Source organism: Annulohypoxylon maeteangense (assembly GCF_022496945.1).
Source record: "Annulohypoxylon maeteangense strain CBS 123835 unplaced genomic scaffold GGS22scaffold_6, whole genome shotgun sequence".
Classification (NCBI taxonomy): Eukaryota; Fungi; Ascomycota; class Sordariomycetes; order Xylariales; family Hypoxylaceae; genus Annulohypoxylon; species Annulohypoxylon maeteangense.
Genome location: NW_025953253.1, coordinates 791,399 through 807,507, shown reverse-complemented (window position 1 = coordinate 807,507; position 16,109 = coordinate 791,399). Strand labels below are relative to the sequence as shown.

The 16,109-nt window shown below is 46.7% G+C and overlaps 6 protein-coding genes across 6 annotated transcripts; all 6 read left to right on the top strand.

The window, feature by feature from the left end:
* Nucleotides 1-3: 3 nt before the first annotated feature.
* On the top strand, nt 4-2,198 carry GGS22DRAFT_124597 (uncharacterized protein). Its single transcript, XM_047958307.1, has one exon. It carries the CDS (start codon nt 301-303, stop codon nt 2,101-2,103), a length of 1,803 nt encoding a protein of 600 aa, XP_047819957.1. The 5' UTR covers nt 4-300; the 3' UTR covers nt 2,104-2,198.
* Nucleotides 2,199-3,996: 1,798 nt separating this feature from the next.
* GGS22DRAFT_159975 (2-methylcitrate dehydratase) lies at nt 3,997-6,422 on the top strand. The gene is made up of 5 exons (XM_047960859.1): nt 3,997-4,068; nt 4,183-4,320; nt 4,404-4,747; nt 4,829-5,606; nt 5,672-6,422. Exons 3-5 carry the CDS (start codon nt 4,448-4,450, stop codon nt 6,283-6,285), a joined length of 1,692 nt encoding a protein of 563 aa, XP_047819956.1. The 5' UTR covers nt 3,997-4,068; nt 4,183-4,320; nt 4,404-4,447; the 3' UTR covers nt 6,286-6,422.
* Nucleotides 6,423-6,674: 252 nt separating this feature from the next.
* Nucleotides 6,675-8,157, top strand: GGS22DRAFT_124558 (SH3-domain-containing protein). The gene is made up of 2 exons (XM_047958306.1): nt 6,675-6,988; nt 7,084-8,157. Exons 1-2 carry the CDS (start codon nt 6,926-6,928, stop codon nt 7,849-7,851), a joined length of 831 nt encoding a protein of 276 aa, XP_047819955.1. The 5' UTR covers nt 6,675-6,925; the 3' UTR covers nt 7,852-8,157.
* Nucleotides 8,158-8,462: 305 nt separating this feature from the next.
* On the top strand, nt 8,463-12,603 carry GGS22DRAFT_187354 (uncharacterized protein; the record flags this gene model as incomplete). The annotated part of the gene is made up of 8 exons (XM_047964578.1): nt 8,463-8,577; nt 8,643-9,439; nt 9,667-10,320; nt 10,381-10,854; nt 10,963-11,103; nt 11,166-11,687; nt 11,946-12,251; nt 12,340-12,603. 8 exons carry the CDS (start codon nt 8,463-8,465, stop codon nt 12,601-12,603), a joined length of 3,273 nt encoding a protein of 1,090 aa, XP_047819954.1.
* Nucleotides 12,604-13,178: 575 nt separating this feature from the next.
* Nucleotides 13,179-14,295, top strand: GGS22DRAFT_159972 (P-loop containing nucleoside triphosphate hydrolase protein). Its single transcript, XM_047960858.1, has one exon. It carries the CDS (start codon nt 13,363-13,365, stop codon nt 14,098-14,100), a length of 738 nt encoding a protein of 245 aa, XP_047819953.1. The 5' UTR covers nt 13,179-13,362; the 3' UTR covers nt 14,101-14,295.
* Nucleotides 14,296-15,192: 897 nt separating this feature from the next.
* Nucleotides 15,193-15,989, top strand: GGS22DRAFT_187352 (uncharacterized protein; the record flags this gene model as incomplete). Its single annotated transcript, XM_047964577.1, has 2 exons — nt 15,193-15,853; nt 15,925-15,989. 2 exons carry the CDS (start codon nt 15,193-15,195, stop codon nt 15,987-15,989), a joined length of 726 nt encoding a protein of 241 aa, XP_047819952.1.
* Between the last annotated feature and the right edge of the window lie 120 nt (nt 15,990-16,109).

Genomic DNA, 16,109 nt, shown 5'->3' with positions numbered 1-16,109 from the left:
AAACTGGGTATACATGGAGAGGGGAGAACAATAGGTTTAGAATAAATTTGTCTGATATACATACCGACCTGTAAAAATAGGATAGACACAAACCCAGAGCATTGGTATTCGAAAGCTATTTCCGGATGTGGAAATAGGTAAAACAAGACGCCACAGGCGCTGTGTTGAAGTCACTTTCCTTTGTCACAGCAACCTACCTATGTATTGTAAAAGCCCTCACGTCCACTTGCTGTTTACAAAGCTCCTTAATGGCATTGTTTACGGATAACAATATTCAATTCTCCATTTGTTTCTAGAATCATGTCAATTTCACGACCAAAAGATTACGTAGAGAGGTCTCGGTTTGGGCGTCAGAGTGAGCTGGCTCGACTTGCTGAAGATTATCATGATGATCTAGGCTTAGTTTTTGGATTCTCATCGCATGGCTGCGGAAATGTGGCACATGTTGATTATGTTGGCGGGTTAAACACGAACAAGATATGGACGGGACTGACCAAACTAGTAAAGCCTGAGCAATGGCAAGTCAAGATAGGCAGCACAGAGCGAGTTGCGGAAACCAATATCTTACCCTCCTTCAGAGACGCGCTTGCTGATGCCGCGCCCATAGGGGAAGCCATCGTGGGGTGCAAGAAGAGTCAGAAAGAACTTCGAGACTTCGCCGGGATACTGTCACAGATCGACACGAAGGCCATCGCCTCCTATGCGCTCAAGCTTATGCAGGTCTACCGCAAACGCCAGGTTGGATACCGCCCGTCCCCGCTGCAACTACCATTTGTCCGCGGTCCCCTCTTCGGTTCAGCTCACGTCTTCTACTCGATCGAGATATACGATGGGCAATGCCGGGAGAGTACCAAGTGGATCATCAAGATCCCGACCAACGGTACACCAGACGTCTGGGATAGGCTCTGCGCTGAGGCGTTGCGCACAGAGGCCCTTATAATCTCTAAACTCTCTCAAGAAACGACAATCCCAGTGCCTGAGATCATCGACTTTGAACCCTCCCCGCATAATAAGTTACATGTGCCTTACTGCATCATGACTTACGTGGAAGGCCGGACACTAGATCAAGTCTGGTTTGGAGAAGACGGCGAGGATGAGAGCACGGTTAGAGGGCGGAGAACTGCAGTTCTGCACGGCTTGGCGCAGCTGATGCTTCAGCTTAACAAGTACGAATTCGAGCGCGGCGGTGCACCGGTGTTCGACGATGGCGAGTCACTAGTTGGCATTGGACCTCTGAGAGAGTTGGATATACAGGCTATGGTCAACCGTTGGCTAGGGAATGATGAATGTGAGAAGGAAGCAATCTATGCCGAAGTAGGCCCCTTTAGTGACGCAGCGGGGATGTACACGGCGCCTCTCGTCAGATACCCGTGCGATGCCGAGGTAAACACCGGAGTTGACAGGCTTCTCCGTCTCCTCGTAAACTTCATCCGCGAGCCGCCGAGGTCGAGATCTCACAAAGGCAAAGAAAAGGAGAATGAAAGAAAGGCGATGAGGTTCGTGCTCACACATTCAGACCTTAAGATGCGTGACATCATTTTGTCCAAGGAGGGCAAAATCAAGGGGATCTTAGGCTGGGACAGCGTGCGGGTTGTGCCGAAATCGATCGGCAATGAGGCTTTGCCGAGCTGGCTTGTCAGGGACTTCAACCCATTCGTGTGGCGATGGCGGCCGGCACCAGAATTCTGGAGGAAGAAGGGGTGTTACGAAGATGAAGCCAATTGTAATCGCTACGAAGATGCCCCTTGGCTGTTAAGGGAGATGAGAGATGAGTATGCGGCTATCATTCAGCAGTTGAAAAGGAGGGGTTCGGACATTGACGGCGACATTGGCGGTGACATTGGCGGAGAGATGAATTTGACTAAGCAGTCGTTGATGGCCCTTAGCTTGAACACGGCAGCTAGAGACCCAAGGTATAGGACTGCTATCTTACGGAGAATCCTAGAGAAATGCTCACGTACATCTGAGGAGTTTAACTTCGACCAGATCGTCAGTGTTCTCGGGCGCGGCGGATATGTGGATGGATATAAACTAAAGTGCCTGGAGAGAAACTTCCGAGAGCTCATCGATCGTGGATATGTTAGAGGCGCTATTGTTTGGTGATTGCTTACCTACTAGGTACCTAGTAAGTATTAGGTAGTAGACACTATATACCTATACTAGGTATTCATATTATAAAATTTTTTTGACCTTTTTTTTTATTTTTCAAAGTACGGCCCTACGCGAGCTACGGGGACTTCGAAAAACAAAAAAAAAGGTCAAAAAAATTTTTCCTCGCGGAAAGCCATATATGGGGGTTCTAAAGGAAAAAGAGGTTTAAGGAAAAGAAAAGTCAGGTAAAAACAAAAGGTAATATCCGCCCGAAGGACTGGGAAAGTTTCCTTGCCATAAACAGCTTCTTCGAACTTGATCCAGTTCTTAGATCAGTTCAAAAGTAGGTTCAAAAGTCAGTTGATCAGTTCGTAAATCAGTCCCTGATGTAGTCCCTAGATCAGTTCAAAAAGCCAGTACAACGATTAGTCAAATCAGTTCGTAGATCAGTTCAACGATTAGTTAAATCAGTTCTTAGATCAGTTTGTATATCGGTCCCTGATCCAGTCCCTGGATCAGTTTAAAAGTCAGTTGAATAATCAGTAAATCAGTCCCTAATCCAGGAGCTAGATCAGTTCAATAGTCAGTAATTCAGTCCCTGGACCAGGGACTGAATCAGTTGATCGATCAGATCTTCGATCAGATCAATAGTCAGTCAATCAGTCCCTATCCCAGTTCCTAGATCAGTCGTTCGATCAGTTCAACGGCCAGTTCAAAAGTCGGTTCAAAAGTCAGTAGATCAGTCCCTGGATCAGTTGTTCGATCAGTCTAATAGTCAGTAAATTAGTCAGCAAATCAGTTCAACAGCTAATTCAGTTGATTACTCAGTTCAGATCAACAGCTAGTCAAATAGTCAGTAAATCAGTCCCCGATCCAGTCCCTAGATCAGTTATTCGATCAGTTCAAACGACAGTGTAACAGTCAATAGATCGATTAGTAAATCAGTCGCTAGATCAGTTCAAAATCAGTAAATCGGTCCCTAGCTTAGTCCCTAGATCGGTTCAAAGGTTAGTTCAACGGTCAGTAGATTAGTCAGTAAATCAGTCCTAAATCCAGTCCTGAATCCAGTCCCTGGATCAGTTCAAAAGTCAGTTCAACGGTCAGTTCAACAGTCAGTAAATTAGTCAGCAAATCTGGATCAACGATTAGTCAGGTCAGTCCCGAAATCAGTCCCTAAATCAGTTCATAGGTCAGTTGAATAGTCAGATCAGTCCCTAGATCAGTTCGAAGTAAGTAAATAGATCTATAGATTCGTCAGTAAATCAGTCCTAGATCCAGTCCTGAATCCAGTCCCTGGATCAGTTCAAAAGTCAGTTCAACGGTCAGTTCAACAGTCAGTAGATCAGTCCCTAGATCGGTTCAGCAGTCAGTAAATCAGTCCCTGGATCAGTTTTTATATCAGTTCAATCGTTAGATCAGTCCCTAGATGAATGCGACGTCAGTAAATTGGTCCCTGGTCCAGTCCCCGGATGCAATCAATACTCATCCAATAAATCAGTCGCCAAATTGATTAAATAATCGAACAATCAATCAATCGATTGAATAGTCAATTGAAAAGTCAGTTGAAAAGTCAGTTGAATAGTCAGTTCAAAAGTCGGTTCAAAAGTAGGTAGGTAGGTAGGTAGGTAACTCAGTTCAATTGAAAGATCAGTCGAATCGAAGCTGATGGAATCAATTGAAGGGGATGCACCCAATCAGAGACGTGGATGAATTTAAGGTTTTGCCAAGGCTTGGCAACGCGCTAGAAAAGATTTGAGCCAATCAAGTGCGCCGAAATCTCTTATCAATTACTTATCAGTTACTTACGTAATATTGCGTAATTACAGGGGGGGTTTTATGAGTAATAGGCAAAGTTTGAGCGTAATAATGTCCTTCGGACGGATTAATTAATACGCACGGTGCCAACTTACGTATAATGTTTTTTGTTAGGTTAAAATTTAGATTTGGATTTCCTTTTGACGAAAGTGATGATAATAAGTACTACCTACCTACCTTAACATACCTATCCATTACCATTACCTATAAATCCTACCTACCTACAGTACCTAGACTTAGACTAGTAGGAGGTACGCTTACCTTGGTTACAAGCAGGTAAACAGAGTTCGGTAATGGGAACCTTAGACTTGGCACATGTACCCCTCCATTGGCCGCATGTAACCGGAGCTTTACTCCAGTCTTCCGAACCGAGGGTTCTTTACTAAGTACCCAAACATACCTACCTACCTACAGGTATGTATATATTTACCTTCTACCCATTAATGTGCACTATTCATACCTACATGTACCGACCTGCTAATACTACTTGCTTGTAGTAGGTAAACACCCGTTACCTAAGAGGAGCTGCGACTAAGACAAGATGTCTTCTGCCAATATTGGCCTTCGAATAGCTTCCCGATCGCTACGCTTGCAACCAAATACCCTGCGGAGGTCCGTTCCTCTAAGCCTTTCTTCACGAGCTGTGACGGCGAAGTTCGGAGCCTCTACGGCTCGACTAACAACACACCCCACTTACGCCGTTCGCACTTCATCCTCTTCCTTCTCCACCACCGCCGCCCAACAATCCGCCCCTCCAATGCCTCAAGAATCAAGAGAATACGACCCCGAGATCAGGGACATCGCCAGCTATGTTACCAAACCAATTCATTCCGAATTAGCTGTATGAAACACCGTCTTATGTTGACGAATCGGAGAGGGTATAATGCTGACTGGTTCCTTCTTTCTTCTTTCTTCGTAACAGTTCGATACCGCTCGATGGGTATTTCTTGATACTCTAGGTTGCGGTCTTGAAGGTCTGCGATTCAAGGAGTGCACCAAGCTTCTTGGCCCCATCGTCCCGGGTACGGTTGTCCCCAATGGCACAAGGGTTCCGGGTACCGATTTCGTCCTTGACCCCGTCAATGGCGCTTTCAACATTGGCGCTACGATACGATGGCTCGACTATAACGACTGCTGGTTGGCCGCTGAATGGGGCCATCCCTCCGATAACCTGGGTGCTATTTTGGCCGTTGCCGACTGGGTTAATCGTACCAACAAGGCAGGTGGCAAGCTTGCGGGAGGCAAGATTTTTACTATTAAGGATGTTCTCGAGGGTATGATCAAGGCGCACGAAATCCAGGGCTGTCTAGCGTTACTTAACTCGTACAACAAGGTCGGACTGGACCACGTCGTTCTTGTCAAAGTCGCCAGCGCAGCAGTTGTATCTCAGATGCTTGGATTAAGCGAGAAGCAGATTGCTGATGCCGTCACCCAGGCTTGGGTCGACGGACAGAGCCTGCGAACCTATCGACACTCCCCAAACACCATGTCTCGAAAGTCGTGGGCCGCAGGCGACGCTTGTCAGCGAGCTGTTAACCTCGCATTGAAGGTTATGAAGGGCGAGCCCGGAATTCCTACCGTCTTGTCTGCGCCCGTCTGGGGCTTCTACGATGTCTTATTTAAGGGCAACAAATTCGAGTTCCAACGTCCCTACGGTAGCTACGTAATGGAAAACGTCCTTTTTAAAGTCTCCTATCCAGGTTAGTATAACTAACAGTGTTTCCGGACATGCTTATCATGTTAACTACTGACACCCCGCGTTTAGCCGAATTCCACTCTCAAACGGCTGTAGAGGCTTCACAGAAGATACACAACAAGCTAAAGGAATTAGGCAAGTCGGCAGCCGATATCGATAATATCAAATGTAGGACACACGAGGCTTGTATTCGTATTATCGACAAGCAGTTCAAACCGATGGACAACTTTGCCGACCGCGACCATTGTATTCAGTACATGTGCTCGGTCATGCTCGTGTTCGGACGACTAGAGGCGAGCGATTACACCGACGGCAGCGAGGCGGCGACGTCACCACTAGTGGAATCGCTCAGGCAGAAGATATCGTGTGTCGAGGATCCGCAGTTCACCAAGGATTACCACGATCCAGAACTACGCACGATCTCTAACGCGCTGACGGTCCAGCTGAACGACGGCACGGTCCTGGATGAAGTAGTAGTCGAGGCGCCATTGGGACATCGTCTACGGAGGGAAGAGGCTAAGCCGCATATCCTAGCCAAGTATAAGCGGCACCTAGGACCTCACCTCCCCGAATCGCAAGTGAGGGAGCTAGTCGACCTAGGAATGGACGGGAAGAAATTGGAGGCTACGGATGTCGACGAATACGTCGGCAAGTATGTTGTGAAGAACAGCCCTTTCATTTAGGACGACATATCAATTTAAAGGAGCTGAGGGATATCATATACGAGCCTGCGTACTTATATAGATACATGTACCTACCTATATAGTGCCTATTTTGGAATATGTTCAACGACGAATACATGCACATATGTTGAATGAGACTTGTAAATATACGTATACCATCTATGGATGTATTACTTTAATATGTAGGTACAGTATGTATGGTAGGTATATGTAGTGTACCTAAGAGTATACCTAGTAGTATACCTAGTAGTGATATCTCCATATGTTAGGTATGTATGAATACATAAAATAGTGGGGGAGGGATGCACAGCCACTTTTTTGCTTAATCTACCTAGTACCTAGTATCTAGTACCTGGTAGGCAGGTAATTGGGTCTGGCAGCCTGGTAGGATTGATAATTACTAACTTGGAACCTTTGGAACTTTAAAAGAACGAGAACTTCATCATTCCACCAACAATCTTCCACTACCTCTGAAAGTAACCTTTGACCTGTAACAAATCTCCTCTCCCACTCCCCCCCCTCTACCAATTATTCTTTGCAACCGTCCGACTGAATTGGCAAAGGGGAATTGGCTGTGGTCTTATTTTCGAGCCCTCCCATCCCCGTCTTCGACTAAAATAGTAGTCATCCTTTCGACAAGATGGTTTCTCTCGAGCGCCAGGAAATCATCGCGACCAACAAGTCGCTCCGGCTTATAAAGAATGTATGCACTAGATCCTATCTCTTGGTATACGTCGGTACATTAGTCGATGAATATATGGACCTGGCGTCTCCTCCCCCGCTGACTATGGATCCTAGGAACTTGAGCACCTTCTCGAGAAAGGCGTTGTAACTGACGACGTGTTCAACTCGATCCATCGGATGCTTCCCGTAGAAACATCCCTCTCTGGCGCGCCCACCCCCGCTGTGCGAAACTCGTCTGTAGCCTCACCACCGCCTGCGCCCGCGCAGCAACATTCGCCACCCGTGAACTCGATGGCAAATCTGGCAATCAATCAGACCCCGACTCACCATCCGGCTCCTCCGGCGTACAGTTCGACCGGACCACCTTCTCTCCCCGCACGTGCGGGACCGCCGGCCCCGCCTCCTACGAAGCCGATCATAGCTCATGCGAAGGCCCTCTACAAGTACCAAGCGGCTGATGACCGAGACTTGTCATTCGAACGTGACGATAAGATTGCTGTGTACGAGTATATGAATGACGACTGGTGGATGGGACGGAACAAGAGGACAAACGCAGAAGGAATATTTCCTAAGAACTATGTCGAGATAGATAACAGTGAGAAGGCCGGCTTCTATGCTCCGCCGCAGCCAGTATACGCCGCGCACTCTTCGGTCCCGGCAGGTAATGGAGCATACCCCCCACCACCTCAGGCGCAGAACCCCTATAACGCACATGTTCCTCCTATGGCCGTGGCGCAAGGAGGCAGCAACCAAGGCGGTCAAAGCGGAACTCCAAGCAAGTTTGAAGAGGGTGGTAAAAAGTTTGGTAAAAAGCTAGGAAATGCTGCCATCTTCGGCGCGGGTGCTACCATCGGTGGGAAGATCGTGAACGGTATATTCTAAGCGGAGCTCGGGTGTATCTTTTTCTTTTTTTTGGCTCTTGTGGTTTGGGTGCCTTTCCCTCTTTGGACTAAGTCATGATATTACATTTTATTGCTGTCCTAGGTATTACTATTATTATACCACGGGAGGTAAAGGCATGCGTTTAAGCATATATGACCCATGATACGCCTCGCAGCAATATCTGCGGTTGGATCAACGGTATGATGGTCCCACGGTTCTTCTCTTGGTTATTCTTTTGGTAAATGTGTTGGATTGATATAATTTGCACTTGGACTTATTGCTACGTAAGAGTCATTCGCGTTTTGTGTGAACCCGTTTCCGAAATCCGTCTCCACCTTCAGGATAGAATGCCGTGAATCGAGATTATTGGTTCAAGAAGGCGGACGAACTATATCGATAATGCACATCATGGATTCCAAAAACAATTGGACATTTTAATACAAATTATACGCAGTTATAAGCAGTTACCAGGTTACCAGTGATAAATAGGTACGGTCGGACGGGAATCGCAGAACCCGGATAAGGGGTATTATTTATGGCTGGGCACAATCCGCGGCAAACGACGTTTCCTCCAGAGAAGAGTATCGAGTATTTCAGCCTCTCCGTTAACTATGCCTAATAGATTTTGTCCTCTCTGCGATGTCTTGATTGACGTTTGGATAAACCCCGATGACGGCCTAGCCAATCCTCAGTATCCAGCCAATTGGTTACAAGAAGTCCGAGCCGGTATGTCGCTTTCTCAACTCTATGGATCTCATTATGCTAAGCTCTTCCCTAAACCTCCCTTCCAGTACGGACTACCGACGGTCTCGAATTTCCATTTGTAACAGGTGTTGGCTGGCTAGAGTCGGATGAATGCATCATTGCTCCTGTCGGGTATGAATGCCACTATCGTGATCGTGATCCGCAGCAACAACTGGATGACTATTTTACGGGGCACCAGATCAGCTATTTTCGACAAGGAACAGCAGGGTATTGGTGTTACGCCGTCCACAATGCTTGCTGGGAGCTTCTCAGAGATCGTATAGATCCAGATCGCCAGTTTTCCTCGGATGTGTTGGCACAGCACCTGTTCGCCTTACTATATAACACCCCAGTGAATGCTGGGAACGAGGCCCTCATCCCTGGCCACGACTATGGCCATGCCTCCGATTTCCATTTGCGAACCGGGGAGTTATACCATGATTATTTTACACGTGTGAAAGAATCCGATTATTTCTTCATTACCGGCGACGTGGGTGAGAAGTTTGAACCGGACGAGGACAGTCTTGAGGACGAGTCGTTATCCTTATACGTTAACTCCGCTCATCTGAGCATATATCGCGGGAACTATAAGGGATCAGATGGATTATGCTTACTCCCTAGGGAGCTCATCATGCTTGTCCTTGCCTATTTGCCGAGTAGTGACGTTTGCAAGTTACGGCTCATATCAAGATATGTAGCAGATCTCTCTTCCCCGGCATTACTTGACCAAAAATTCTGGTCTAGCCGATTTGGCCCTGAGTTCGAGATGGGGTTCGTCTTCGCTGGCCTCTCTAACCTGAGACCTGCAGAACCTACAGATTGGCGTATGCTGTATCTCAAAGCCGTATGTATGAGATGATCTCGTCTTGGGACCTAAAGTCTTCCTTGAATCGATCGTGCTTTCACTATATTCTCTCTCTCTCTCTCTCTCTCTCTCTCTCTCTCTCTCTCTCTCTCTCTCTCTCTCTCTCTCTCTCTCTCTCTCTCTCTCTCTTTCACTATGCCCATCAGCATCCTCGTGACCAGGGAATTTCATAGATATAGCTATACTGTACTAATTAATGTATACAGAAATCCGCTATAAGATCTGAAATGTTCTACGGCCTCAAAAATCGACGTCGCATATGGCATACATTTCAAAATATATCCGATGCATTATACGCACGATTGGAAAACGTATGGCAGATAGACAACACATACAATGGCCCCCCATCGGATACGACGAGATCACTGCCCCAGGGCATGGTATTTGCAGAGGCATCCTTCGAATCCGAAAATACTCGTCTTCCTCTTGCGAAAATTCCATTAAGCTTGAGCTGCCGACTCTTCGAGTGGCGGGATTTTATTTGGTCGCGGCCTCGAGATATCGTGTCCAAGACGTTGCGGGTTTCGACTATCTACTCAAACGGTCAAACATATGTCAGCGGTTTCCGGCTTCGCACGACTGACAGCCTAGGCCGTGTTGATGAATTACCTAGGGTTGGATTTGTCAATTCGCGCAAAGAGTATGACGTCTTTATAGGACCCAACCAGTTTATAGGACGAGTTGACGTCGCAATGGCCACGAAGGGTCTAAGAGGTTTGCGCTTTTATATCCGAGGCCTGCAAGACTCGTGTACCGTCGCAATAGGGGACATGGAACTCACAGATCCGGGGAGTGGGGTTGCTAAACTAATTCCAGGAGAGGAGGATACACGGTGCACTGGCTTCTACCTTGGATTCGACGTAAGTTAAGGAGGCGATTGCCTAGCTTTGGTTGAATGTAATGTCTAATAGTTGAAGCAGGCATGCAAAGTAATATCCATTTCGCTCATGGGACAGGAGGTACGAACTCTGTCTAATCCTATTAAGAAGTACGCGGACCCGGGATCTCATAATACAGGGCCACTGGAGGTGTGGAATCCGAACATGCCCATAACTCCTCCAACGTGGTGTTTCCCCGAGTCCTCGTCTACGCAGCACTTCAACCTATGCCTCAACATGGACTTCGGTGGCCCCGGTGGACAACTACTACAGTCGCTAGTTAGAATTGATGCCTTAATGGGAGGTTATCCTTCAGTATTTCTAGGAATATGTTTTATTTACGGTGACGGAAGCGAGCGCCTTTATGGCCGCAAATCATTCAGAAACAGCCTCGATGACATGGCCAGCACGCCGTCAATTCGGCAGTGTTTCCTCGTCGATGGATCTCGAGGAGAACTGATGACTGAAATCATCATTTCTCGATGTCCCGAGGCGGATACTATCCAAGCAATCACGGTACGGCCCCTTTCCCTACCTACTATTTATCTACTTCCTCGATATCTGGATAGCGTATAACTACCTACTACCTTTTGAGAATGATGATTCATATCATGTTTAATCTAGATTTCGACCAACTTCGATAGGATGCAGCAATTTCGCCTATATGGGAAAGATTCTTTTGGTCCCTCCAAAGATAGGGAGGCAGTTCAAGTCCTACGACCTACACCAGGGATGCACTTCACAACTTTCCATGTGAAGATCCAGGTAAGAAGATCAATAGAATTTTGGATTACCATGAAGTAATATAGCTGATATATCGACCAAAGTCGCCTCTCGGACACTTCAGAAACTTTTCCGCTCATTCCCAGGTTATAAACACAAAATTACGTGAGCCTGTATTTGAGCCGTCAGGTGTTCCCCATCACCTTCCTTTCACCGTCGATATCCAGAAATCAGCCGAAGACATATTGGCTTATCCTCGTGGTCTTGCTTTCACCGCTGCCGACATTTCAAATCTTAGCAAAGTTCGTGTTTCGGTAAATGACGAAAGCCATAGCAACATACAAGGCCATATCTCGGGTCTCTGGCTTGAATATCACGACTCTAACGCACCAGTAATATTAGGGCAATGGATGAAAGAGCTCGGTAGCTTGGATCTGCCAATAGGGGATAGGATAACAGAGGTGGTAACTTGGCACGATTACACGAACCGACATAGGCGAGTGAAGTATGGACCTATCAAGAGACTTAGATTGGGAACTGTCCTTGGTAATACCATGGAATTCCTAGACTCTCACAGAGGTGGAAAGATATGTCTGCAGTACCGGGAAAACCCGTTCGAAAAACTGGTGAGTTTCAATTAACCATCTAGATAATCCACCTAGCTATCAAACGACCACTTTTTCGCTAATCCAGCAATAAAGAGCGGGATTTTCTGGGTATATAATCACGAAGTCAGTATTTTCGAACCAATTCCTCATATAAACTCATATTCATGATCAGAACCCATATATTCAACCTACCTACCAAGATTTCTCGGGGATTGTCAACTCATCTGGTCAGATCTGTGGGCCACTTTTCGCAGTTTCTAACATCTCATATCTTAGTGGGATCATGTACGGGTCTTCTATTCACCAACAACAAACGACGGCAAGACACGGTCGCTTGTATATTCGAACGATTATTCCTGTCCCCCGTGGGCGGTTACGCAAAAGGTATTCATGCAGGAGGCTCGGGAAGACAGTCGACCAAATCTCGTCACGACTATCGAAATAAGCTTCAAGGAAATAGCTAGAGAAATATCTGGTCTGACCTTCATTTACGAAGATGGGAGGCGCATAGCCCTTGGTGTTCGGGGGACAGATGGAACTTCGGTGACCCTCTCTTCTGGCGAGAAACTAGTACAGATGGAAGTAGGAGGCAACCGAGAACATAATATTATCTCCATGACTGCAAGTCAGACCCCCCTAATTCAGCCTACCAAAAATAACCATTACATAGTTCTTAACGACATCTGGCCGAAGAATGGATTTCTCGAAACAGGATCCCGATCTCGTCAAGAACCGCACTGTCCAGCGGACGATCTATACACTCAACCCACCCTCCCCTCGCCAATCAAGCGTGTTCAGTGTTAGTCCTTGTCCAATTCCCAAGGGTGCAGGTTCTTTTGCCGGCTTCTGGGCCTTACCAAGGCAAGTTGGGAGTCTCCGGTATGGTAGATTTGGGCCGATATTCGAGAAGATAGGTGATGAAGGTTTGGAATAGACGGGGGGCAAGAGTTGCAAAGAAGCTAGGTAGCTAAGTTATATTTTCTCGTGTATTTCTTGTCTAGCTGCACATAGAATACTATAAGTACCTAGTTTGTAGAATAATAATACGACTAGGTGCCGGTTAACTACCTAAGTACCTAGGTAGGTAAGATGTGTGTAATCTATCTTCTACAGTTGTATCTAGATTCTCTGGGATGGTACGGCGAGAAGTCAACTCCGAGACAGGATCTGAAAGAGCGCGTTCTCCTTGATTCGATAATTACCTACCTCGCTAGGTATGGTTCTGGTATCATCATTATGATACTGACACCTAGGTTACCAGGCCATACAATTGTTAGAAGTATAAATAATTCTCACGTTCGTTAGCATGTGTACCTTTCGGCAGACAATCCTTCAACTAAACCCGGTCAAATTGAACTGCACTGTTTGCTAGGTACCTAATTCGTTGATTTTTTTCAATCTACCTACTTTAAAATAGATTATTATAGATCATATGTCAGTTGGATGTGAGTATATTGAGCTATCTCGCTCGGACTCATTTTGTGGCTATTATTGGTCGCCAATCTTACTGCAAACGCCCTTATCTCTTGAAGCCAACGACTATCCCTCCTATCTACAAACGCTTTTACACTGAGAAGGTGGCCTTATAATTGAACCGAGTGTTAAATCCTGGTTTAGAATATCCGAAGGCATAGATCTATTATCTACCTCTGTTATATCGTGGTTCTATTCGATAATTACCTAGGTATTCAGTATGCACAAGATGAAATTTTTGGATATGTTGGACGTTGGCCATTTCCTAAGAACTTCCCTCCGCAATACCTCATTTTCGTCCCTCTTAAGCCTTGTATCTGGAAGGAGAGCGTCAACACGACAGCTCCCTCGCCCGCTCATCATTTTTATACTTGGGGCTCCCGGGGTGGGCAAGGGTACGCTCTCGCAATCCATCTGGGAGTCAGAACCCGGCATGACACACCTATCCTACGGTGATCTGGTCCGTTACCATGACCGGATTCCTGGGTCTTGGATAAGTAGTTTCCCACGGCGCGAGGGGACGGACAGTCCGTTGCTTCCCGCCCATGGCGCGGTCAAGCTGCTCCGGAACACGATCGAGGCGGGGGTGCTGCAGCACGGGCAGATGACCTGGCTTATCGACGGATTTCCGCGTCAGAAAGAACATGTGGCCGAATGGCTAGCGCAGATGCCGCCAGCGGACAGTACGTTATATCTGTTTTGCCCGGTTGAGATCTCAATCACTCGAATAATGGGACGATCCGAGACTTCGGGGCGACCAGACGATGCGGACTCGGACAAGGTACGGTTGAGAGTCCAACGGACTGTTGCCGAGTGTGAGCCGATGCTCGATGCCCTCGAGAAATCGGGTATGCGTGTAGTCCGGGTGGATGCGAATAGAGAACTAAAAACTGTGAAGGCGGAGGTTCTTCGTCATGTCAAGGTAAGTATAAACAGATGTCGCCTAAATGAGACTTAGGCTATCGGGTCGCCCTACAAGACTAACGGGTTGGCTCTAGGAAGCGATTGAAAACCGGGAAAGGGATTGAGCTACTGATATGTATAGATGTATTTCATTTAATGAGGATATGACCTTGAATGTCGTTAGGTATTTACTAGGAGAAGACTACATACATACATACGTATCTACATGTAGGTAGTCACCAAAGTCTACTAGGTATGTAGTTGGATACTTTCCAGATAATAATTAGAGACTTGTCGAATTACATAGGTACCTACCTTCCCCTTAAACCCCTATTCACCTAGGTACATACCTACCTAGGTACCTACCTAGGTACCTATGCACCTAGAATATTTTACGCCGTAGTTCATGCTGCAGGTAAAATACAGTGGGTAAAGAGAGGGAACCCCACTATGGAGACTTCTTCTTCTTATACATACATCCATGATATCCGATTCCTAAGACCCAGGCTGCCAGGCTGCTATTAGCTTCCAAGGCTATCACCGCTTTTTGGCATAAGAGATCGCGGACCCCGATCGGTAAACCAGATTCATGAGCGACGCCAATCTTGAGACCGCACTGGGCCGTCCCGTAACGTTGAAAAATTTTCGATTTTGAATATGCCAAGCGGACTAGAAAATGACTTGATTCGGGATAAACCGGGACCCATCAGCCCTTAGTTTACGCCCTGTAAACATTTCTACAGCGCCAATCATACGACCATCGATAGGATAGTGATTCAATAACATACCACCATAAACCCGCTTTTCTTTCTCCCCTTTTGATTATTCAACCTCAGGGAGTCATCCGCTAGGCGGGACAGAATACTTGAAACTATCAGCTCCTGATCGGATGAGACGAGAATAGTTCGGGTTTAGTAGTTCGAGGATGGCTCTAGCACGATGATGAGTTGAGACTCATCTAGCATGTGCCATGTCTTGGGTTCATGTATATAAGATTAAAAAATAAGAAGAAGAAAAAGAAGAAGAATAATAATAGATCTATCTGTATCCAAGATTCTAAGCTGGCTGGACATTCTATGTACCACTCTTTTATCAAGATTCAAATACCATCATAATCATACCAACCCTTTTTATCAATCGAGGGAAAATGCAAGGAGATATTTTCCAGATGGAACAGTTAGCCACCCGGTCTCACGTCACGACATTCGAACCAAACTCCGTCCGAGTAGATAGCAACCCTAACGCCGAGGTTGCTATCTACAACGAAGACGACCTCTCCCATCTCCTCTATGTGAACCATTTACACCACGCCGGTCACAAAGACAAGGTCATCATCAACCATGTCTATCGGGACGGCTATACCACGCCTTTGGAGTCCCAGCCATCGGGCGTCCAGACACCCGAAACAGAAACCAACGAAACCCCAGTCCTTAGCGACTGCGAGTCTGACTTCGACGAAGGTGTGTACTTTCCGCCCTCGTCGGATATATATTATCGAAGGAGTCCACTAAGATTCGAAGACGGCTTTGAATTCCCCGTCTTCCTTGGGAGGCAAGCGGAGGAGGAGGAGTCCTACAAGACTGTCGTTGAGCCTTCAGAGCGATCCGACCTCGACAGCCAAAATAATCATGTCCGGATAGCTGCATTAGAAGAAAGTCATGCATTGGAGATTTCCGGGCCGTTGATGTCCTGGTGGCCCGAACCAATCGAGCTGATGGAACATGAATGGATCGACGAGAAGGTCGCCAGCGACAGTTCTAATGTGATGTCGACGGGTCGTCAGGTATCAAGTATCGAAGGACCTCTGAGTAAGTAATATTGGTTTTCGTATTCTCGCCTTTCCTTCTTTCCCAAATAGCCGCTAACTCCCGTTTTATAGTGTCGTGGTGGCCGGCCCCGGTGGAATTACTAGAACATGAATGGGACGAACGATTTTATGAATGAAGGGCTCGTATTTTCTAGCAACACGGCGTTTTAAAACTTGGGGAGGAAAAGGGCGGGGTGGGGAGAATTCCCCCCTTCATCATTATCATCATCATTACCTATCGTCGTCGTCTTCTTCCT